We start from the raw sequence: 25,963 nt of genomic DNA, 5'->3' as shown, positions 1-25,963 counted from the left end.
CCGCGAGTTTCTCCAATCTATTTATTGTTAGTACTGTGCACCCTGTTCTATTACCATCTGAATGCCTCTTACTTCACTGTTTTGTGCATTTGTATATCTCCATTCCGGTTATGGCCCATGTTTGGGCTGCAGTATGTACAAATAAATAAGTAAATGTAAGAAATAAATGTCCAAATAAATATTGCACGCAAGTCACTTTTCTAATGCTGTTGTTTTTCAAGTAGACACTCATGCAAGACAAAGTTGTCCTCCGTATTTCTACACAACACCGAAGGGAACTTGTATCTAACTTCAAGTGCTGCGCACGTTTTTCCGAAAATTGTTTCCACGCAAACAATTCCTCTTCTTCGAACCACTTTGAACCCGAATGAACCGGTTAAGAATGCACCGAATCGGTTCAAATTGTTGTAAATTTCACTCTGGAGGTAAACTTGAACCGGAACACAAAAGCTTCCACGCGAACCTGAAACAAACGTAAAATAGTTTTGTTTTGAAACCCTGGCGACAACCGTTGGTGAGCACTCTTCATTTATGTGTACCACTGAGTACTTTGTTGCTATGTGCAACTCAAGGCACATGATTTAGGATTTATTAGCACACGAAACTAATGTAAAATGCCCACGTACCAAAACTATGGGCGAACAGTTAAGGGGAACCAGGTGGCCAAGACCCAATTGGGGGCCTTAGACTACACCTCACTCTTTATGTCAGTATTAAACTTTGGGATGTAAAAGTCAACCAATCAAGCAATACATGAAGATGCCTTTGTGATATGAACATTAATAATTAAATACAATCATGAATATGAACAAAATACAATGCAGAAACGTGTTGTTGTACAGGGTCGACCACATCTAAGGTGAACACCTAATTAGTATTCAAGCTGGTAAAACTACAGCGTTTATTCTACTTCACAAGTGAAATGTTCGTTATACGATGTGTAATCATGATGTCGATAAACACAATGATTTTTCGAATGGTGTACTGAACATCAGCTTATATGATGTCTTGAATACTAATGAGGCGTTCCCCTTAGATGTGGGCGAAATGCGAAAACACCCGTGTACTTAGATTTAGGTGCACGTTAAAGAACCCCAGGTGGTCCAAATTTCCGGAGTCCCCCACTACGGCGTGCCTTCATAATCATATCCTGGTTTTGGCACGTAAAACCCCATAATTTAATTTTTTTTCACCTCAGATGTTGTCTACCCTGTACATGTTTTATTTCCCTGCCTTTGTTTTCATTTAGTGGTTAACAAGTTATGGACTAAATAGTAACAAGGCCAGGTTCATTATATTCAAAAGGATTACTGTAATATTGTTAATGTGCAGAAAATAGTCGAAAGAATGTCTTATTTATTATCATGATACTGTATAAATTTCCCTTTACAAGTTTCAAGAATACGCGTAAGGCGTGCCCTGCGTCTGCTTTCGTCTATTGATTGTATAAGGCGGGCCCAGAAGCAAGTGGAATTCTATTTGACATTGAGAGTACTGCATGCCTTGCACGTGCTTTCGGCCTAAGAACGCTTTTCGACGCACAGGAGCTGTGAAAAATGTTTGAAGGCGTTAGAAACGAGTGCCCGTTTATGGTGCATGTAGAATGGAAATCGTCAGAATCTAATTTCTATGACTCCACCGGCAGCTGCTGTCAAGTACTCGCCTTGAGGTACTGCAGGCCACCCGACTTAGCGGCATCGTAGTCGCGGACATCCACGTCCAGTGCGCCGAAGTGCATAATTTTTTTATTCATAAGATTTTCCATAGCCTTCTTGATGTCATCTTTTTGGTCCGGTGGAAATTGTGGCATGAGGCTGCGCAAAAAAAAATCTATTCACTATCGAATAGAACGGGATGTACCGTGTGAAAAAATAAATTATCTGGGCAGATAGTAGCATGGAAACCTCCGTTATGCGCATCTTAAAGCCAAGCTTTCTTAGCGAATCTCCCTGGACGTTGCTGTCCGCGTGTTGCCGAATACATCAACACAGGGCAGCTCATGTGTACTGAGTCAGCTTATACAGGTTGTTCTTGTTTTTTAGCTGCACAAAGTTTTTTTTTTAATTGCCCGTGGCAGATAGCCCACTTCTTACCATTGATATAAAAAACTCGTTGAGGTGGAGAATAATTGTACCAGAGATCAAAATGATTCATTGAATATTTGACATATGTACGCTAATTACCTTTTTCAGTAAATATTTACGGCAAACATTTCAATCTACGAATTGCCAGCTAGTGGTTTCTTACAGTGTATATACCAGGAATAAATTTTCAGCACAGCTTCAATTTCGAGATAATAATTTTCAAGGCCTGCTACGAAACGCAGTGGCGTTTAAGGTTGTATCGCGTATGCTTCCGCCGTAAAAATACTTGTATATGGCCTCAATGTACCGGATGTTCAAAACGATGTTCCTAGAGCTGTGTATGTTACACCAGCAGGAGGCTCGAAGCAACTGTATAAAATTCAGCACAGGTATACTTTTCCTGAACTTCAAGAAAATGTGAATGTATATGTGCCTCAGGCGCTCGTTTTCATATTTGTGCGAAAAAGACGTCACACTGGGTAGTCAGTGACTCCCAAGGCGGTTGAAACCAAATAGAAACCACTAGTACATTTTCTAGACGAGGGATGCCAGATTCTTCTCACAGTTCTTCTAACCGGATGGATAGAAGAGGCCTAGATGCTGGGCTGTTACGGAACAGCCTGGCTATGGACAAGTCGCGAGTTGAACGGATGATCTACATCTGATTTCACCTTCAAGGCGTCGAAGACGCCTAAATGAGTTCTTTGGAATTGCAGAGACCATTCGTTAGACTTAACGTGCAGGTTTGTACAGGACTAGTCCTGAAGGCGCCTGTAGAAATGCGCATACCCAAGTGGTGAATAGGAGCTAACATTTTGAAAGCACTAGGCATAGCTGAATGATAGACTATCGGTCCCTAGCCCAGGCGTGATCGTATTAGACTTTGTGCAAGCTCGTAAGGCATCTCCTGTCACTTCTCCAGGATGCGCGTTACAAGAGTTTCAGTCAGCATATTTATAGTCATGAGGCACTTCGTTTTAAGGTACTTCAGGTGGCAGATAAAGGTTAGTTTAGTGTCTGAGATAATACCTAAGAATTTATGCTCGGAGCTGACAGATAATCGTTCTCCGTGCAGGTATATCACGGGGCCCGGTGGTACACCTCTCATGGGCAAGAAGAGGACGCACGTACTTCTGTGAGGGATTAGTTTAAAACCGTTCTTGTTCGCTCACTTAGGCAAATTATTTAAGCCAAGGTGTACTTGTCGATCGCAGATACTAAGGTTACAGGATTTGTAACTGATTAGTCGCCAGGAGACGACAACGATGAAGTGCGCGCGCGATGGCACTGGCGCTCTGGCCCGAGCGCAACTCACGGAACGAACGCCTCGCCAGTTTTCTAATCATCGACAACGATGTCTGGAAATCACACTTCGAAATCTAGGATTGCCATTAAGCAGTTCAGTTATACTCTCACTTGGAGTCACGGTGTTAGGATATGGCCACGGGAATATTTGCCGAGCCATTTATAATTTTCTTTGTGACACAAAAAGATTGCCTTATTAATATTTTCCCATTTTCCATGATTAATTTATTTATATTTCAATCAATTATAGAGTTAGCAAATTCAGCAAGTAATGTCACAAAAAAATTATATTAACACGAAAGTGTTTTATGCCGGGGTCCACCAAGACTTCACTGACGTATTTCCGTCACGGAAATACGTCATACGGAATGACGTTCTTACAATGTACACGAACATAATACAAAGAAAGAAACCAGAAGAGAAAGTTCCACAAACATGCAAAATTTGGAAATCGAACCCACGACCTCTCGGTCCGCGACGATAGATCGCCGAGCGTTTAACCCATTGCGCCACAAACGCATTTGCAGAGAGCTACACAGACGCGCCTTATATATCTAACACTCCTCCGTGTACCCGCGCTCTTGCTCGGGGCGGTGCCGCCGCCTACGAGCAGAAAAGAGAAGTACTGCATTATGACACTAACGCGCACCGACAGTGAACGCTTCGGTGGTCTCAGCACTACGACGCCTCGATGCCAGCATTCGAAGGGACGCTGGCATCAAGAAGCATTACCAACGCCACCGAGGTGGCGTTCACCGTACTCAGCACAGCGGAGCGTGGCCTCCGCAATTAGCTCTGAAAATGTTTCTGAAGTTGATCGCGGAGGCTGCAATTACGACGCGCTGTACGCGCTGATTTGACTCGGTGACGATTCAGTTACGTGCTTTGTCTTGCGCGTTGTATTAGTGTGTCAGTTACGTGCTTCGTCTTTCGCGTTGTGCTAGCGTGTGCAGCGTAGTGCAGCTTCCATATGCACGACGGTTGCTCATGGTCATCGACGTTGGTAGTCGTGATGGAGGAGACGTGCCACCAGGCGTCAGCGTGGGTGCATCAACGCCTAAGGGCGCTTTAGCCACAAAACACCAATAGACATTATATATCAATGTGCAATAAACATTACACTACTTCTGTGAAGACACGTTTCACTTTCGTGTTCTATACCGATTCCTATATAAGAGGGATCAACCACATTTTTATTAGTAATATTTTTATTCAAAATTTATGTCTATCATTTACTGTATTTAGTTTATTATTAAATTCATATTACTATTCCTATTTATTGCTATTCCTATAGTATAGACTACTTAATTCTTTTAATATTGGTTCATTTCCCATCTTCAATTATTCATTTATTTTCTTTTATTTTTATTACTTATTTATTTCTAAACTAATTTATTTTAACTTATGATCATAACACCACCCCGTTCGTGGCCTATCCCCCACAGTGGGTTGTGCTATTGATTGAGGCATCATCATCATCATCAGCCTCACCAGTGTTTGATCCGACGCCTGGACTACTTTCTCCTAATATGTTTTTGTTTCGTTGAGTGTAATAAACTGTCGGCAGCCAACTACGGCTGTAGAGACTCAACAATTGGCGAAGAGGAAGAGTCTGGACTCGCCGGCACTTCACCGAAGAAACAACATGGCGACGCCGGACTTTGGTCGGCTACCCAAAATCAGTGGCAGCTCTGGCTCATCGAGATCCTGGTATGGGAGGCTTCAATTCTTTTTCGAAGCTACAGACATTTCAGACGCTTCCAAGAAACGTGCTCATATTGTCTTATTTGTACGGGGAACAGACTTACGATGTTGTGTGCGCGCTCGTTCAACCCAAGCAGCCAATTCATATGAGCTGTGAGGACATAATCGAAATGCTCACAGCTCATTTTAATCCACGACCTTCTGAAGTCTTCGGCAGAGCACGCTTCCAACGATGTGACCAACTGCACGGTGAAACGGTCAGTGATTACACAACAGCGCTCAAGAAACTCGCAGCTGATTGTAATTTTGGAACCAGCGCACACATGGTTGCGAATCCGACAATGCTGCCTGCTTACGTAATGTTCTGGGATCGTTTCGCTTGTGGTCTCCGGAAAGAGCAGGTCCAGCAATGGTTGTTCGCAGAAAAGGACTTAATTGACATTCAAGAAAGCGTTTGACTTTGCAGTACGAGCTGAAAACGCCGTTGAAGATCACAAAACCATGAAGGCGGAATTTAAGGACATTCACGAAGCCAGTACAAGCACCTGCAGGACAGAAAATCAAGGTACCTCCAGTAGCTATGCCCAAAAGAAGAATCGACGCTGTTGTCGTTGTGACGTGCAACATAGTGCGGACACTTCCAAGCCTCAGGCAGCTTCCTGCAACTACTGCAAGAGACGTGGACATATTGAAAAAGCATGCATTAAGAAGCGGAAAGGAGTGAGAACTAAAGGTAGGGCCACGCCAGTGGCAAAAACGCGCGCGTAAGCGCCTTGTCGCGAAGGCCACCGTAGCAAGCGCGTCTCGCCGCAAGCGCGTCTCGCCGCAGAACCCCCTTTTCCTGCTGCTTTTGCCGTGCGCGGCATGACGCGTTCCCGCTCGCGGCATGACGCGCGCGTTTTTGCTGCTAGCGTGGCCGTACCCTAAGAGGTATAGCAATATCGAAAATCCACGACTAGGAATTTCGCCAACAGCCTCAACACCAGACGTGGCGCGTTACACACTACACTCATTCTGGGGCAGCGTCCGGCACACAGAAACTGACCATTCAGCTACGCATGAATAGCAAGCCCTTGGATTTCGAGGTTGACTCAGGGGCAGCCTGCACTCTCATCAGTGAAGCCACGTTCAAAGACACGTGGACACATGACCCATAAATGCCTTAGACGACCAACATTCTCCGACGCACATGGTCACGACAGGCCCTTCGAGTTTTCGGTTGTGCCACGGTGGAAGTAATGTACAGGGACAAGACGTTTACGTTACCGCTCGTCGTTATCGAGGGAGCAGGCTGTAACCTGCTCGGACGACATTGGTTTCCTCATCTGGGTATACAGATAACAGGCATCAATGACGTATCAGACGACGAACTCGTTTCTAAGCTTCTGGACAAGTGTGAGCCTGTGTTCGACATCTCAGGACGACATCTCAGGACACGACGGTCCTGCTGTACAAATCGAACTCGCGGAAGGAGCAAAGCCAAAGCTTCTAAAAGCACGGCCGGTTTCCTTCACCCTGTCGGTTAGCTGTTGAGGCTGAACTGGATCGACTACAAAATCAAGGCATAATCGAGCCTCCGACGCATTCGGATTGGGCAACACTTATCATACTCGTTCGAAAGAAGCACGGCTCGTTGCGAATATGCGGCGACTACCGTTGTACAGTGAATCAAGTATCGAAGAAGGCAGATTACCCACTTCCCACAGCAGATGAGCTTCTCAGCCACTTAAGAGGCGGCAAGATCTTCAGCACACTCTATTTAGCACAGGCTTACCAGCAACTTCACTTAACACCGAGACACAGCCTATACATTGACCCTGAAAACGCTGAAAGTACTTTACAAGGTGAAACGGTTACCCTTTAGAATCTCTGGAGCACCAGCCATTTCTCAACGCTTCATGGAGATTATGTTGTCTGTCATCCCAGGCGCCTGTGCCTACTTAGATGACGTGATCATCAACGCAGAGCTTTCGTCTTCTTCTTTTACGTGCCAAAACCAGTTCGATTATGAGGCGCTGGCAGATTGGAAGAAGTGCTTCAGAGGCTGCGCAAGTACAATCTGCGCCTCGGCAAAAAATGTGCTGTTTTGCAGTGAGACAAGTTTCTTTTCTGGGACTCCGATTTGAGGAAACATGAGTTCACACCAGCGCCAAGAAAGTTCGAGCTATAACGGAGGCTCCGGCATGAAAATGCAAGCAAATGCTACATTCATTTCTCGGAATGCTGGCTTTCTACGACCGATTCCTAAGAAACAGGGCAACAATGGCCAGCTGTCTTTACGAGCTCCTTCAGAAGAACGCCACGTGAAGATGGGTAATCCAGCATCAAGAAGCTTTTGAGGAACTTAAGAGATTGCTTCTCATAGTCAGACCGTACTGGCACACTACGACGAACGGAAGCAGCTTCTTGTCTCTTGTGACGCTTCACCATACGGCATAGGAGCTGTTCTGTCTCAGCGTGGTGACCAGAAAGAGAGACACCGATTGCTTTTGCACCTAGGACACTAGGTCTGGCGGAACCAAACAATGCACAATTGGAAAGAGAAGGCCTTACTGTAGTGTTTGCAGCTCATGTAAGTTTCACAAATATATTGCGGGACGAAAGGTAACTTTCATCACTGACCATCAACCGCGGCTCGGCATACTGGGCTCAGAGAAACCAATGGCTCAAGTCCTCTCACCGAGAATGACCAGATGGTGCATCAAGTTATTTGCGTATGACTACAGCATTGTCTACAGCAATGGCAAGAACCATATAAACGCAGATGCGCTGAGCTGATTGGCATTTCTAGATCTCACCGACCAGCCATGGCCACCAGGCGACGTCCTATTGTTTCAAGCGATGTCGAGACCTCCGTTTACCGCTACAGAGATAGCACGTCTGACACAGCAAAACAAGATCCTGCAAAGGCTGTACAAGTCAGTACAGGAGGGCACAGCGGATAAACTCACTGGAGATGGATTAACTCCTTACCGACAAAGAGCGACTGCACTGGCAACTCACCATGAGTGCCTCACGATTGGATCACGGGTGTTTGTACCAAGCTCCGCACGATCTCACGTTTTGGATATTCTACATGCTTGTCACCGAGGCATGGTAGCCATGAAGAAGTGCGCAAGAAGCTTCATATGGTGGCCCGGAATAGACAAGGTTATCGAAGAAACGGTGCGACAGTGCCGTGAATGCCATTCAACGCAGAAGAGTCTACCCAAAGTTCCTATCCCCACCAGAGACCGTCCCGAGACACCATGGAAAACAGTGCACATTGATTTCGCGGGGCCACTACCCGGGCAGCACCTACTTAGTGGTTTTGGACGCACACACAACGTGGGTGGAAGTCCGTCACTTGACACAACCAACATCCGCAGTTGCAATCGATGTACGCCGAAGTAACTTCGCTAACTTCAGCATACCCCGAAAAGTCATCTCCGACAACGGAAGGGCCTTTATTTCTAGCGAGACAAAGTAATTCTATGCGCCAAATAGCATACAGGCCAGTACATCACCAGCGTATCACCCTGCAACAAACGGCCAGGCTGAACGCCATGTGGCGATGACATTGAAAAATAGAAAAATTTCGATGACATGGTAAAAACAGCGGTAGAATTCTATACGGAGCTGTGCACTAACGAAAGCAGCCAAGCTATTTTCATTCGAGGTAGTGATGAACAGGATACAAAGACTCCTATAACTAGCGATGAAGTTAAAAGGGCGTTGCAAGACATAGTCAGGAGAAAAGCGGCTGGAGAAGATGGAATAACAGTTGATTTAATCAAAGATGCAGGAGATATCATGCTTGATAAGCTTGCGGCCCTTTTAGGCAATGCCTCACGGCTTGTAGTGCACCAGAAAGCTGGAAGAACGCCAACAATATACTAATCCATAAGGGAGACGTTAAAGAATTGAATAATTAAAGACCCATTAGCTTGCTTTCAGTATTGTGTAAAATATTCACCAAGAGAATTTCCAATATAATAAGGCAACGCTTGACTTCAGTCAACCAAGAGAACAGGCTGGCTTCAGGAAGGGATATTCTATGATGGTTCATGTCCATGTCATCAATCAGGTAATCGAGAAATCTCTCTATAAACCTCTCTATATGGCTTTCATAGAATATAAAAAGGCAAATGATTCACTAGAGATACTAGCAGTCATAGAGGCATTGCGTGATCAAGAAGTACAAGGGGCATACTTGAATACCTTGGCAAATATCTACAAAGATTCCACAGCTACCTCGGTTCTCCACAAGAAAAGTAAAAAGTTACCTATCAAGAAAGGTGTCAGGCAAGAAGACACAATCTCTACAATGCTATTGACTACATGCTTAGAAGAAGTATTCAAGCTCTTAGACTGGGAAGGCTCAGGAGTGAGGATCAACGGCGAATATCTCAGCAACCTTTGGTTTGCAGATGGCATTGTCCTATTCAGCAACAATGCAGATGAATTACAACAAATGATTGAGGACCTTAACCGAGAAAGTGTAAGAGTGGGGTTGAATATTAATATGCAGGACACAAAGGTAACGTTCAATAGCCTGGCAACGGAACAAGAATTCAGGATAGCCAGTCAGCCTCTAGAGTCTGTTAAGGAGTACGTTTCTCTAGGTGAATAACTCACAGGGGACCCTGATCATGAGAACGCAATTTAGAGAAAAATAAAATTGGGTTGGAGTGCATACGGCAGGCATTGCCAAATACTAACTAGAAGCTTACAACTGTCGTTGAAAAGAAATGCGTACAATCATTGCGTTCTATCGGTGCTAACATATGACGCAGAAACTTAGAAGTTCACAAAAAAGCTCGAGAACAAGTTAAGGACCGCACAAAGAGCGATGGAACGAAAAATGTTATGCCTGACGTTAAGAGACAGGAAGCGAGGGGTGTGGATCAGAAAGCAAACGGGGATAGCCGATATTCCAAATGACATTAAGAGAAAAAAAGTGGAGCTGCAGGCTGGCTACGTAATGCGTAGGATGGACAACCGGTGGATCATTAAAGTTGCAGAATGGAAACCAAGAGAAGAGAAGCGCAGTGGAGGACGGCAGAAAACTAGGTGGAGTGATGAACTTGGGAAATTTGCAGGCGCAAGTTGGAATCGGCTAGTGCAAGACAGGTGTAATTGGAGATCGCAGCTGGATGCATTCGTCCTGCAGTGGACATTAATATAGGCTCGCAATGATGATGATATTCCTCAATATATGGGGAGCCCAAAGGCGATGTCTACGTGAACAGTGATGATGACGGCGAAAATTCTCTTGGATTGTCCATGAATCCTTGATTGCTATGACTATAAAATGAATAGAAAAGTACTAGCCTCGACTCACTCGTGCGTTTGTCGCATTGTGTCTGAGCATCAGCTTTTGTGGCGCGCCACAGCATGCAGTGGGGCGTGTCGTAGTGTCTCCTGTTCTCGGCGCATCCTCCTACCAGCACCTTTCGAGTTGATGGTGCTCCTCTCGGTTGGAGAAATTATTTGCTTTCAAATATGTACGCTGTGTTCTAAGTTTGGCTTCTGTACGGACATACTCCTGCATTCTGGCAACACCTCCTTTCAACGTACTGCAAGCCTGTCGTGAACCTTTTCTACAAATGTGCGCGTAGGAAAAGCGAGTGTTTGCTTTTCGTTATCGCAAAAATCGATTTGTGACAGTCCTTTGTCGTGAGGATAGGAATGGTAGGCGTGGATGATGTTTTTTTTTTCTTTGTAGAAATCGCTGCATGAGAAACGCATGCGATGAAAATCAGTTTAACGCGTCACATGACTTCACTAACGTCCCATTCAAAAACCATTTATACTACGAACTTGTACCTCCCATTCTCCTGGCAACTGCATCGGATATTGCTACTAAAGCGGTGCATATTTACTCGACGCACCATGAATCAACTTTCACTCCGCCATGTCAGTCTACTATCGAGAACTGGCACGATGCCTGCATTTCGAAAGTAGCGAGCGCAGGAGAACCGCTAACTTGAGCAGAACTTGCCTTGTGCGAAGTGGAGGCGGCCAGCGTTGAACTGTAAAATCGAGGGCAAAAGTGCTGAACTGACTAGACTGGTGCAGAAAGTGCAGCGAAGTCGAATGAACCGATTATATGTTTTGATAAACAGTCTAGCAGACGTTGCACGGACTGAAGACGCGTAAATATGTCTATAACTGACACTCTTACAATCTTTTTGGGCGTAAGGGCGTCACTTTTATGGGAGCTTACACCCTTGTTCGCTATTATGGGTGCATAAATCGCCGCTACATTCTCAGGTGCGATCCCTCTCCGGAGCGGACTGGCGTGTCGGTTGAGGCTACTCTGGGCATAATACAATATTTGAGAGCTGTACCTCTCTGTTCCTAATGTTTAGCCCACGGCACGTGAAACCCTCGGTATGTACGATGCCGTAATCGTACCTGGAGTCTCGGTATCATTGCTGTGACAACAGAACCAGTTTACGTCTTTCTTCTTATGCTGCGCTGTAGCCAAACTTACCTAACAGCCAACGAGATGCCGAATGTCGTAATTTTGTAACTATTGGCGACTTTCATAAATTGTTCGGCAGAGGTCGATCCGTGCTGTGGCTCTATCCTGTTCGTCCTGGTGTTGTAGAACATGTGCGTGTAGAAGATGAAGTCACACATGTCGTCGGGGGGCATCTGAGACTGCAGCACTCCAGTCCTGCCGAAGGTGCAGGCCAGTTTGATGTCTGCGTGGGAAGATTGCAGAAGCCGTTTTTTTTTTGTTTGTTTAGACGGAGGGGAATGAAAGAAAGAAATAAAAAGCAGGACAATGTTTTCTTAGCGATTTACTCCCATTTTGCTGTACGTAGCCCTTCCCTCTCTGCCAATGCCGAACTTGGTGCAGTAAAAAAAAAAAAAATCACGTCACCACTCATCTCACGATAACTGTCGACAGTAATGCGAATAGCAATTCATGGAGAAATGAAGCCCAAGACAATATTCCTCAAATCGCGTTTAATATAACACGTGTATTGTTAATTATGAGGCTCGCTGCTTCGGCTATACGCCTCTTATTCTGATTTTCCCCACTCAACGATGGTACTCGCTTGCCAAGGTCGCCCAAGAACATGAAGGCGTGACGACTATTGTATGACGCCGACGAAGCGACGATGGAATATGATGAAAAGGGAATGATATCGACGCAACGGTAAAGGCGTATAACGACGATGGCATGAAGACGATGAGAATCTCGATTCCTAAATTACGATGATGTTATAGCGACGACAACGGTATGACCGGATGACACGACGACAATGAGAGGGCGACGACTGTATGACGACGATAGCATGATGACGTCACTGTGACGGCAACCGGATGAAGAATAGGGAATGGCGACGATAGCAAGATAACGGCATGAGGACAATGGAATGACGAGTGCATGATCACAATGGCTTGAAGATGATTGCGTCACGAAAGCTGCATGTATGATTACGATCGCGTGACGACGACAGAATAACGGGAGACGGATGAGGAAAACTGTGGTGGCGACGACGGCATTACGACGAAGGTCTGATAATTGTGGTGTGATAGCGAATGTCAGATAATGGGGCATGACAAGGGTCGCCTCATCACGATTGAATGACTTAGTTATGACTACAATACAATGACGAACAAAGCTTGACTTTGACGGAAAGCCGAAAGCTTTATGGCGACGACGGCATGACGACTGTGGGAAAATAGCGGATCGGAGCAACCAGGAGCGTTCCGCGCCTGACCCGTAGGGAGACGAGGAAGCTGAAGGGATCGAGGGCACGCGCACGGGCAGGGATCAGCCAGTTTTCGCCTCAATGTTTGAATATGCGGTTGTACTCCATCTCACGTTTGCGGACAAGTTCTTTCGCTACATTGTTGGTGCGTGAAACCCGGGATCCGCCCCTTCGGAGACTTCCCTTCACTTCACGGCCATGGCGAATTCGGAACAGATGCGGAAGAAGCGCGGTGTCACCAGAGCTGGTGCCCCGCGAGCCCTAGCTCTCTTAACGAAGCTGCTGCAGCAGCGGAATCTCGATGCCTCAAGGCATGTGCCGTAATAGATTTCATAAGCCGTTTTTTCTTCATTCTTCATTTTTTTCGTTCTAATGAACAATATGTTTTGAAAGTCTCTGCAATAAAGGAAGGCCTAAAATCTGTCTGCTCAAGAAAGCTGATTTTTATAGGCCTGCAATGTGTTGTTACAAAAATTGCTCAAAATTTGCAGATACAAGAAAAGCCGGCAGGTCCCACACTCTGTGGGAATCGATGTTATGTGAAGCAGCTAGAGAGCGGGACAGCCGACCAAGCTAACGAAACGACCTGGAGAGCACCATGACTATCTATCTAGATCTATTATCTATCTATCTAGAAAGTGCGAAAAAACACTCACTTGACACATATGGAGGCTTCGTGGTCGTCGCTAGAGGAAAGACGGTAATCATTTCGTTAGTCACCGACTGAATTTATTCCAATGCGTATGAAAGCAGCTATCACTAAACAGTGCTGAGCAGGAATTGTTGCCGCTCTGAAAAAAATAAAAGACTTACTATGCCACCAATCCAAGGGTACATCTGGTTGCCAGACACTAAGGCTCAAATATAATTATACTAAAAATAAATTGATTGCGCTGATATGATCGGCAAAACGCATTCACTTTCGGCTTGAGCTCTCTGAGGCGCACGTTACACTCGGGAAACTTGGTCGTTAATCAATCACTTTAGGGACTCTGGCATGCGCACCGATGTCGATCGATACTAGCTTACACAGTTTCGCCGTGCTGGTAAAAGCATAGCTCAAGATTAAAATTTTCTTTTCTAGGGCGAGTGGTTTTCAGATCCAGCAATCATATGATTGCAGTTTGCGAAGTAGTATTTTCGAATCGGCCTAGATTCCCCTTCTGTCAGAAGATGAATTGATAGGGCAATTATTTTTCGCTTACGCAAAAAAAGTGCCCTACAGCTGATGGAGTAAGCTTTGGGGATTTCCGGAGCAAATTTAAATCGTTAGTATTGTTTTCTTTGAAATCATATATAGCCCCGTTTTAAGTGGCGTAATTGCGCCACTTAAGATTGCGCGTATTCAGTTGGTGAATACTGCCAGAATTACACCCCTGCATAAGCGCGGTACACGCAGCAAGTTTCAAAATCATAGGTCGATCCTACAGTCCCATGCTTAGCTTAAGTGTTAGAAAATCATTTGCTCCTCACTGTGACAAGCTTCTTGGATAAGCACAGCCCGGTGTCCCCCAAGAAAACGGTTTCGCTGCACGCCATGACACGTAGTTTTTTTTAGATGAATTTTCTGATACGCTGAATATGGATTTTGATCGCAGCGATACTGCGCATAATTTCTTGATGTACCACAGGCGTCCGACAGTGTGTGCCAGGCTACTTTCGCTGATGGGATCTTTCGCTGATGGGATACTGAGGGCACTTTCAACTTCTCTTGGAATATGTTCTACACGGCCGACATCAGCGTGTATCGATCGGACAGTTCCGGAGTTCTCTTTCTGAACTAAAAGCTCCGGTACCCAATAAGCGCATCGTCACTTAACATATGTGTCAATGAGACTTGTCCCACTATACCTGTGTTTGTTTATTAATACGCTGATGATACGGTTGTAAATGCGATTAGCGCTCTGCAAATTGGAGTGACAAATGGAAAGGACTGATTTGCGGCTAACCTTATTGCTTTAATTGTTTCTAAAACAAACCTTATTTTGCTTCATAACCAAACCCTTAGGTGCCGGCATAAAATCCGAGAAGTCGTTCAGAAAATGACACTTTTTTTTCAAATTGAAAACACAAATATATTTTTTGGATTTGAATTATCTATAGCATAGAAGTGTTTAATTCACAACTTGTGTCTGAATCAGCCTATTTATGTCCACTGCAGGACAAAGGCATCTCCCTGTGATCTCCAATTACCCCTGTCTTGCGCTAGCTGATTCCAACTTGCGCCTGCAAATTTCCCAACTTCATCACCCCACCTAGTTTTCTGCCGTCCTCGACTGCGCTTCCCTTCTCTTGGTATCCATTTTGTAACTCTAATGATCCACCGGTTATCCATCCAATGCATTACATGGCCTGCCCAGATTCATTTCTTCCGCTCAATGTCATGTAGAATATTGGCTATCCCTGTTTGTTCTCTGATCCACACCGCTCTCTTCCTGTCTCTTAACGTTAGGCCTAACATTTTTCCTTCCATCGCTCTTTGTGCGGTCCTTCACTTGTTCTCGAGCTTCTTTGTTAACCTCCAAGTTTCTGCCCCACATGTTAGCACCGGTAGAATGCAATAATTGTGCACTTTTCTTTTCAACGACAGTGATAAGCTCACAGTCAGGATTTGGCAATGCCTGCCGTATGCACTTCAACCCATTTTTATTCTTCTGTAAATTCCTTTCTCATGATCATGGTCCCCTGTGAGTAATTGACCTAGATAAACATACTCCTTTATAGACTCGGGAGGCTGACAGGAGATGCTGAATTCTTGTTCCCTTGCCAGGCTATTGAACAACATGTTTATCTTCTGCATATTAATCTTCAACCCCACTCTTACACTTTTTCGGTTAAGGTCCTGAATCATTTGCTGTAATTTGTCCCCGTTATTGCTGAATAGGAAAATGTCATCGGCAAACCGAAGGTTGCTGAGGTATTCGCCGTTGATCGTCACTCCTAAATTGTTCAAACACAAAAGCACCGAGTACGAGCAGATTTACAGATGAAACAAAACAGTTTAGAGTTTGTAGACCGTGCTCAAGTTTCTTCTTTTCTTTTCAGCAGACCAGATTGCATTGCGGACTGCGTTCCGATGCGAAGCCGCGGAAGGCTCTAAACACTTTGTGCGAATGAGGATGCCTTTCCTTTGCCAATGTCGGAAAAATATAATTGTTCCTGGAGTTTTACCAACCAAAACCAAGATTACAGCACGCAATAATGGAGGACTCCGGGTTAATGTTGACCACCTGGGATTCTTTGACGTAAACGCAATGCACGTGTACACGTGTTTTTTTTTTCTCGCATTTTGCTCCCCTCGAAATGCGGTCCCTGCGGCCCGGACTTGAACCCACACCCTCAGGCTTAGCACTGCCACGCCATAGCTACACGCCACCATGGCGGGTAATGCCGGAACTGTATAACGGAGAGAGCGCAACGCTTCGTACCTCTTATGGATATCATATCCTCGCTTAACGCTCGCCCGAAATACATCATATACTTTTGCCCCCTCACCCTCCAATTCCGCCATTCCATGTCCATACGTGAAGGAAACGTATACGTGACTGTCCCTTAGTGTTTTATAATTAGAGTGTGACATGTGGTCGGTTACCCTAATACTTGAATCGCCAAGCCTACCGCGCATGCATGTCGCATACCGCCTACTCTACAGCGGCAGGATACCGTGATTGTTTAAAAACCTGTTAGCGCCCCGACCAGCCCAGACAAACCTAACATTTTTCATCTGTGCTACTTGATACCCTTTGTGACAGCGAGAAATAAATGAGAAAGTTACCAATTGCTCACGCGCATCTCAGGCTGAGTACCAAGTATTAGCGCATTTTTTTTTCGTTTTTTGTGTGAGTACTGAGGTCAACTCTTTCTCTTGACGCCACTATGAACTGACAGAGATCACGTAGCTGGGCAAGCCCTTTGATTTCCACCTTGCAGATGGCGCGATAGCATTAGCGTGTAAATCTTGATTCCTCACGGCTTTTTTTTTTTATTTCACTCTGCGCTCTAGTCCTGTACAGGATGACATTATGGTAAAAAGTTGATTTCACGGCATCACTACTGCGATTTCGGGGAGAGTCGGTGCATGCAGCGAAGGGCAAAACATGTTACGTATTACGCATCACGTGTCACGCGAAGCTGCTGCTCTTTATTAAAAGCTAGACTTTCGGGTATGTGTCCACTTTATACCATTTAGGGGACATTTTCATGAAATAAATGTGAACTTTGTGACACACAACATGCCTTGGCAGGTCGTCGTTCTCTGAATTGCAATGCTCCGAACGCGAAAGGCAATGAGTTGTTTATGTATCGCCTTTTGAAATTATTTTCGGAGGCTCCCGTTAAAAGATGGAGAGTTTATTTGACCACCGAATTATCACCAAAATGCAGGAAATAATGAGTCATTCTTAAGCGATACGTACCCGTACTAGACTAAAGCAAGAAGAGGGGGGGGGGGGGGGCGGCAGTAGTTTCCAAAGCCCTTCATGCCCACTTCATTCCCCTGTCCAAAGCCTAAAAATAGCGCTTGCTGGTACACGACTGTGAAACGCCAGCAATAACACCACAAAAATGGAACTACAACAAGAAGCAAAGGCCTGCACTGCAAACAGACAAAAAAGTCACTCACTCGGTTTTGGACCGTCACCACCAGAACCACCGGTTCCTCCGATTCCGCCTGTTCCGCTGCTGACCTCACCTTCTCCACCCGTCACGTCATCTTGATGAGTGTACAAATGCAAAAAAAAATGTAGAGTGAAGTACTATTTATGCAACACAGCACTGCAATTGAGCTACACGACATAAAATCATGAGCTGGTAAAAACTTCTCACCAATTTCTCCACGATACAACTGTTTTCGTATCTCATGTGCTGTCCCGAGATTTCAGACTCGAAACATTGCACTCGCTTGCTCGCATACTCTCTCACTCGCACACTCACTCACTCACTCACTCACTCACTCACTCAGTCAATCAATCAATCAATCAATCAATCAATCAATCAAAACAGGAATCAGTTAGTGCTTGCTGCGTTCTAAGGAACTACATACCGCCTCCTGCGGTGGAGGATATCGCGAAATAGATACCGCCGGCCACCAGGAGCAGCAGGACGATCGCCCCGGCAATCATGGGAGCTTTCGATCCACCTTCGCCTCCAGGCCTGCGGGGGGTTAAAAAAAGTTTAAGTCGTATTCCATTTACTCTCTTTAAGATATGCTTAACCGTCGGAGGGGCACCTGCGTCACACGTGTACTGGACGTCGCTGGAATTTCCCTCGATACTCGATCAGACAGAACCGCCAGGAACATCACATTATTACGTCGCTCGAGGCATGGACTACGCCAACCCCTAATGCCGACGCCTTAAGAACTATTAATTTTCTTTGAGAGCTCATTGCGGAGGCCAGCTTGATCTACATGTTATGAGCCTGTTGTTTTATTTCTTTGGTTTTTTTTTTTGTGCATGGCCCTCATCACTGACCCTCTCCCACTATGTAGGCCATTGAACCATCCATGTGATGAAACTGTATTCTTCCTGTCTTAAGAACCTTTCCTGTGAAGCCAACTATGACTTATTGTTTCAGATACATTTACAACGCCGAAATGTCCTGAGTATCATCATCATCATCATCACCAGCCTAAATTTATGTCTACTGCAGGACGAAGGCCTCTCCCTGCGATCTCCAATTACCACTGGCTTGCGCTAGCTGATTACAACTCGAGCCTGCTAATTTCCTGACTTCATCATCCCACCTAATTTTCTGCCATCCTCGACTGCACTCCCCTTCTCTTGGTTTCCATTCTGTAACTCTAATGGTCCACCGGTTATCCATCCTTCGCATTACATGGCCTGCTCAGCTCCATTTTTAGGGGCGAAGCTCCTTAGGGTGTGGGTCTGTCCCTCCTCTGTAGTAGTAGTCGTCGTAGTCCTCGTAGTAGGGAGCCACGTCTACTTTTATGAGAAAAAAAAAATTCCGAGAGTTGTGGCCGTAGCGGAATCGAACCAGGGACCCCTCGCTTCTGAACGCGTGGCGCTAACCACTACGCCACGAAGCGCACATGGACAGACGCACCTAGATGGCAATAAATACCCAACATTAACGAAAGACTGCGCGTTTCTAACGCGTTTGTGCTAGCGCGTTACGGCCCGTGTAAGAAGCTGGTGTAAGACGCTGTGGCCTGTCCGCCTTACCCCCGTATTCATAAACGCTGATGGCGTCGGCAAACGCGGTGCACGTTCCGGCATGTGTAAACGGCTGCGTAAGACGCTGTGGCCTCTTCCCCTTAGAGTACTGCACGTTTCTAACGCGTTTGTGCTAGCGTCCCCTTAAGCGGGAGATGGTGCAATTATAATGAACGGCGCTGTTATAAAATAGGAATGACGTCACATATGGCGCGTGTCATTGATGGAAGTCAATCGTTCGATTTAGTGCGGTGAGACTGGGCGAATTACACGGAAGATTCACGGTTTACCGATGATTCCCTCCGGAGCTTCGCCCACTCATCATCATTCACCCCGTGGATATGCAGTGTTTTTTTCTCTTAATGTCAACTAGAATATCTGGGATCCCCGATTGCTCTCTGATCCACACCGCTATCTTTCTGTCTCTTAACGTTAAGCCTAACATTTTTTGTTCCATCGGTCTTTGTCAGGTCCTTAACTTGTTCTAGGACTTCTTTGCTAACCTCCAAGTTTCTGCCCCAGATGTTAGCACTGGTAGAATGCAACGATTGCCACTTTTCTTTTCAACGAGAGTGGTAAGCTCCCAGTCAGGATTTGGCAATGCCTGCCATATGCACTCCAAGCCAATTTTATTCTTCTGTAAATTTCCTTCTCATGATCAGGGTGTCCTTTGAGTAATCGACCTAGATAAACGTACTCCTTTACAGACTCTAGAGGCTGACTGGCGATTTTGAATTCTTGCTTCCTTGCCAGGCTATTGAACATTTTCTTCGACTTCTGCATATTCATCTTCAACCCCACTCTTATACTTTCTGGGCTAAGGTCCTCAATCATTCGCTGTAATTCGTCCCCATTGTTGCTGAATAGGACAATGCAATCTGCAAACCCAAGGTTGCTGACATAATCGCCATCGATCCTCACTCCTGAGCCTTCCCAGCTTGAATACTTCTTCTAAGCATGTAGTGAATAGCATTGTAGACATTCTGTATCTTTGCCTGACCCCTTTCTTTATACGTAACTTTCTACTTTTCATGCGGAGAACCAAGGTAGCTGTGGAATCGTTGTAGATATTTGCCAAGATATTCGAGTATGCCTCCTGTACTCCTTGATTACGCAATGCCTCTATGACTCCTCGTATATCTACTGAATCAAATGCCTTTTCATATTCTATGAAAGCCGCATAGAGAGGTTGATTGTACTCCGAAGATTCTTGATAACCTGATTGATCACATGGATGTGATGCATCATTGAATGTCCCTTCCTGAAACCAGCCTGTTTTCTTCGTAGACTGAAGTCAAGTGTTGCCCTGATTCTATTGGACATTATCTTGGTAAATATTTTATTTATACTGAAAGCAAGCTAATGGGTCTATAATTCTTCAATTCTTTAACGTCTCCCTTCTGATGGATTAATTTAATGTTGGCGCTCTTCCAGCTCCATGGTACACTTGAAGATGCGAGGCAGTACACATAAAGGGCCGCAAGTTTTTCAAGCATGATTGACTGTAATTCCATCTTCTCCAGCAGCTTTTCCCCTGGTGATGTCTTGCAAGGCCTTTCTTATGGAAGGGGGCTTCTGTATCCTGTTGATCACTACTTCAAATGAAAGTAGCTCAGCTGCTCTGGGAACTGTGCAGGTCAGTATAGAATTCTTCCGCTGCCTTTACTAAGTCATAGAAATTGCTGATGATATTGCCCTGCATATCTTTGACTGCATACATCTCGCCTGGTCCTGTGCCAAGATTTCTTCTCACTGATTTCATGCTGCGTCAATATTTTACAGCTTCTTAAATCTTTCCACGCGATAATTTCGAATACCCCGCACTTTCTTCTTGATCAGTTTTGACAGTTCAACGAATTCTATCTGATCTCTTGAGTTTGACGCTTTCATGCTTTGTCGTTACTTTATTAGGTCCTTTGTTAGTTGGGAGAGCTTACCTATTCGTTGCCTTGGTGCCTTACCACCCACTTCCATTGCGGCTTCAGAGATCAGCCTAGTTACGGTTTCATTCGTTACGGTTTTATTCATGACCTAGTTAATATTAGCATGTTATCTTCATCTTTCTGTTCTAAAGCTGCATATTTGTTGGCGAGCAGCAGCCTGAATTGGTTCTCTTTTACCCTCACATCGTTTAGGTTGGCCTGTTTCGTTTTGACTAATTTTACTTTCTCTCTTCAAATTTAGAGAAATCCTAGACCTCACTAACCTATGGTCACTGCACTTTACCCTACCTTGTACTTCTACATCCTGCACTATGCTGGGATCGCAAAGAGTATGACATCTATTTCATTCCTTGTTTCTCCATTAGGGCTTTTCCAGCTGCACTTCCTATTGCTGCGCTTCCTGAAGAAGGTATTCATTATTCGGAGTCCTGAGTATACCCAACCGCGCAAGAGAGGTAAATTAAATTGGCTGCGCTAAACAGAGAAATTCGAATTCTACCGAACTTAGAAACCTTAGAGAACTTAGAAAGATTTAAGATTTAGGTCAACGAGTCCTTGCAACATTTGGCGAAAATGCGATGGTTAAGAAGATTTAAGCAGAAAATAAAGAAATCCGTAACTCCGCACTAAAAAAAAACTATCGCAGTTTCGTAAACTGCATCTGCTAGAACCGAGATATGTTATAAGCTGTAAGTTCACACCTTACGTGAAGTTGCCTCAATGCTTACTAGGATTTCACAAAAGCCGAACTGACGAATTAAGGGTACATGTGAAGAGATAATTCAATACACATAATTGTAGCGGCACGAGCACCGAGTGACACTCTTTGTCTCTTGCGCAGGAACTTCCGGTTTGGGACCGACTTCTGGTTTGTCCCAGAGGAGAGAAGAAATTAAAATTGATTAAAAAATAAAAAGACGTAGACATCGATGGTTCTTTTTATGGTGCATGATTGATATGACATCAGAGGACAGATTTAGTACAGTAAATAGCGAATTTAATTCTCAGGAATAATTAGAAACAATTCGGGAAAATCTAACTCACTTACGCCAAAGCACACCATCGTTCACTTTAGATACCCACCGCATTGCCGTGAAACTCCGAGACCAAAAGTGAAACTCCAAGACCAGAAGTGACGTCATCAATGACGTCACACCTAAACCAGGGGCACCTGCTCATTACTAATTAAAATAAAAACAGGCGAATTAGAACTGGACACCACCTGACACAGAGTGACCGCCTGCCTAACACCGCGGAGGGGTGACGTCACTCTCTCCTCTCTTGCGTCTTCCATGCCGGCGCGCACCAGCTCTGTCGCTCGCTCGCGCTCGTTACATGCTCTCACGTCAGCGGCGGAGGGGCGCGTAACGTGCCCTTCGTGCGCCGTCTGCTAGGGGGCTACGCGTCGCGCCCTCCTCGACATCCTTCGCTCGCTCGCCCACTCCTCTGTGCGTGGCGGTTTCCCGCCAGTTCCGTTTACTCGCTCCTCCAAGTTCGGTTTCCCGCTCTACAATAGGGTACACCAACTCCAAGGTGCGAGTGCTACTATCAGACACCTAAGTGAAGGATTAGGGTCGTTTCTCACTTTTTAAAGCCTTAGGTCTCCCAGTAGGGCCAGTTTACAGAATTGTGATACGTACTTTATCGCAAAGTTATATTCGTATACTCGATAGTTAAGTTATTTGTTTTATTTGTATTTTTGAACTATACCTGAAAAAAAAAAGATTGAAGGCAATTATAAAAATTTCTGGCAGAACTCATCTCACAATGACTGTTGACGGCAATGCGATTAGCATTCAGCAATATACATAGTTTGCACGCGCGTCACTTCCGCACCGGTCCGCGAGCCTGTCCGCCATCTTTAGGCACCTGCGCGCCTACGGAAGCGTGTTGGAGCAGGCTGCGCGCGCTGACGCGCTGCTGATCCGAAGTTCCTTCTCGCGTCGTGATCATGCCAATCTGCGCGATTTTCGGTTGCCGCACAAGAAGTACCACTGCCGCGAAGCCGAGCTACGCAGAACCGGGCGTAGGTCTGCACCAGAAGTAATACCATGGCAGTGCGAACGCACAAGAATGCTGTCGGAGAAACGTCGGTGCCTTTGGCTTTCCCGGATAAATCGTAAGGACCTGGACAACGTGCTTGTCGTCACTTTGTTTCGGGCGAGTATATAACACGCCGAAACACTGCACATCACGCATGATCGTAAAAGGGCGGCAGCGAAAGCCCCCGTACTGGTTGGTGACCGCCTGCTCGCACACGCATGGTCGCTTTTACCGCTCTGAAAAACACCCGTGTGCTTGTGCTGTAGTGCACGTTGAAGAACGCCGGGGGGTCAAAATTATCTCGGAACCCTCCATTGCCGCAGTGTTTCATAATTAGATCGTGATTTTAGCACGGAAAACCCCAATTCTGTTTTTTTAACGGCCTGCAAACTGCTTCGCATCTTCATTTCTAGGTATGTGTGCTTCGCTTATCGATATGCTAAGCAATATTTGAATGTCTGCATGATTTCAATGTAATGGGCTACTTCTATTTAACGCAACAAATTTCCCATGCACGGAGATGCATCGAACTGTAAACCAAAACTCCCAGAAGGCAGTGAACAGGCGTTTTTTAAGCTTGGGGAAAAGGTGCATATAGGTGAGCCTTTGTGGCAAGAAAGATATCCCTGAATGGAACAGCACAAAAAATACTGAGATAGTTTTCTCTGCCGCACGCCAAGAAACATATGGTTTCGTTGACTCACCTCGCCGAGGACGATGGTAAGACCCGACGACAGGCGCTTCGCTGCAACCTTCCTCACCCTAACCACTCGTGATGTAATTGTGCGCCTTCAGCGATTTCTAAGTCTTTATTTCGTTCAGCGTGACGTAGCTCGTGGACGGCACAAGATAATTAATAATATCCACTTACGTCGTGGCCGGGAGCACCTCGGGGTCTGAACAGGTATCCCCGCCAACGTGCAGCTAGTATGGGTCCACGCCGTCACACATTCCGACCTTTTCTTTCTAGCAAGCCTGCGTCGGCCCTACAAGCTCGTCCATGTAGTAAGGGCAAAATTCGGGGCTTCTGACTTTTGCCATTGCAAAGCTTTCACAACAGCAAACATGCGGCGCTGACACGTAGAAGCGAACGCCGAACACAAGCGCAGCAGGCCAGCGGCTAGTATAGTGAGGTGCCTAGCGATGGAGGACGGTCAGGGCAGGCGGCGGATATGACGTCATGTGCAAACTATGTATAGCGACACGCCATATCGCTGAAGAAGCGTGCATTTAGAATATGTAGTTGTCTCTGGTACTTCCTTGGATTCGGTTACATGTGACACACACTGTCTCCGGTATTGACCCAAATTCGCGATTAACCAGGCTTGCCAAGGTCGGCCATGAGCACGTGAACCTGACGTCGACTGCATGCAGATGACGCAGTGACGACGAAAGAGCGGCATCTATGGAACGACGACGCTGCTACGACAATGACGGCAGGTTGTTTAATAAGATGATGATTCTGAAATGATGACCATGGCATGACAAGGACAGCATGAAAACAACGGCATGACGACAATGTGATGACGTTGAGTGTGCGGCGACGATCACCTGGTAACGCCTCTATCACGAAGACTATATGATGACGTAGGAGGAACGATAACGGAATGACTACAACCGTATGAAGAAGCTTGAAAAATGATGATGTAACGGCCGCGGCGGCTTGACTACTAATGTCCGACGACAAATAGAAGACGATGGCATAACAAACTCTGCCATAATCGCGATTGAACGACTAAAGCATGATTACAATATAACAACGAAGAGCTAAAGAAATCAACGCCACGACAAAGGCGGTAAAACAATGACTGCATGTTGACGGACAATGGGACAGCGTTAGTAAAGTGATGACGTTGGCAAGACGACATAATGACGACAACGGCATAACGACAGGGGCATGCCAACTTTCTGGTGATTACGGTATCAGGAAAGTCGGTCAACGAAGTTAAAAGGACGATGAATAAACGACCACGACGGCATCACACAACGGTGTTACAATGGTTGAATGGAGAGCAGCGTATGACGATGAAAGAATGACGAACATGGCACGACAACATATGAGGACATTGTGATGACGACGAGGGTAAGACAACGATTGAAGGACGACTGAGTGACGACGATTGTATGGCGACGATGGCATGATGCCGACGAAGTGAGAACGCGGGAATGATGAGAATGTCAGGAAGCTTTGGAGTGACGATGTTGGAATCAGTACGATGGTATCATGACGCCTGAATGACAGTGATTGTGTAATGACTGCATGACAGCGGCTTCACAAGAGTCGGACGGAGGAGCTGGGATGAGGACGATGCAAAAATCGCGAACACGTAACTAGTTCCTAAAGCTATTAGACAACTTGGGACACTGGGAGGGCTGAAAGACGTGGCATACATGGCATGACGAGAGCAGGCTGACCAGGCAGGTGTGACAAAGGATGCATGACTTTTTGAGTATGCCGAGGTTGGCGTGACGATGCGGGCGCGACGCAAGTCGCATGACGAAGCTATAACAACGATGATGAAATGACAACACGGCTTCAGGACCACGAGGGCATAACTATTCCGGCAGAAGGTATTAGACAACTTGGCGAATGGATTGGTCTAAAACGCGTGATGTCGACGACATGATGAGAGTCGGACGACGAAGCTGGAACGCTGAGGTTGCTAGAATCACGGCGGCGCCACGATCACGGTCATGTGCTAACTTGATCTTTTTGAGCTTGAACAAGGGAGCCCGTGGCATTCGGTATTATCAGTGCCGTCTAATGGTCGTGCTGAAACGTTCTGACCATGCTCAGTGGGTAGAGGAATTATTCGTGCGCATGGCGTGACGTCATTACACTTGTCTGCTACGCCGAGTGTTCTCAGCCAACAAACGAAGTATTAGGCTCTGGAATGCTTATATCGTGGCGCCTGAAAGAAGCCGTGGTGGAATGTAAATTTGTTCTGCCACTCCAGACTAGCGATGAGCATTTGTTTGTGAAGAGTCGAGAAATGTGA

General features: G+C 45.7%; 1 protein-coding gene across 1 annotated transcript; it reads right to left on the bottom strand.

The window, feature by feature from the left end:
• Window positions 1-1,651: 1,651 nt before the first annotated feature.
• On the bottom strand, window positions 1,652-17,510 carry LOC125947100 (uncharacterized). Its single transcript, XM_049671448.1, has 4 exons — window positions 17,427-17,510; window positions 13,462-13,491; window positions 11,572-11,785; window positions 1,652-1,814 (listed from the first exon to the last, which is right to left on the bottom strand). Exons 3-4 carry the CDS (start codon window positions 11,733-11,735, stop codon window positions 1,652-1,654), a joined length of 327 nt encoding a protein of 108 aa, XP_049527405.1. The 5' UTR covers window positions 11,736-11,785; window positions 13,462-13,491; window positions 17,427-17,510.
• Between the last annotated feature and the right edge of the window lie 8,453 nt (window positions 17,511-25,963).

This window comes from Dermacentor silvarum, chromosome 7 (genome assembly GCF_013339745.2).
Source record: "Dermacentor silvarum isolate Dsil-2018 chromosome 7, BIME_Dsil_1.4, whole genome shotgun sequence".
Classification (NCBI taxonomy): domain Eukaryota; kingdom Metazoa; phylum Arthropoda; class Arachnida; order Ixodida; family Ixodidae; genus Dermacentor; species Dermacentor silvarum.
The sequence above is the reverse complement of the archived record's forward strand: the minus strand, read 5'-3'. Positions and strand labels throughout refer to the sequence as shown.

What these genes read in the sequence shown, in the direction of transcription:
- LOC125947100 (XM_049671448.1), bottom strand. Translation starts at nt 11,735, where the DNA reads ATGCCCCCCGACGACATGTGTGACTTCATCTTCTACACGCACATGTTC. An exon ending in GGCATCTCGTTGGCTGTTAG is followed by an intron (nt 1,815 to 11,571) that starts GTAAGTTTGGCT and finishes TTTTTTGCGCAG; the next exon opens with CCTCATGCCACAATTTCCAC.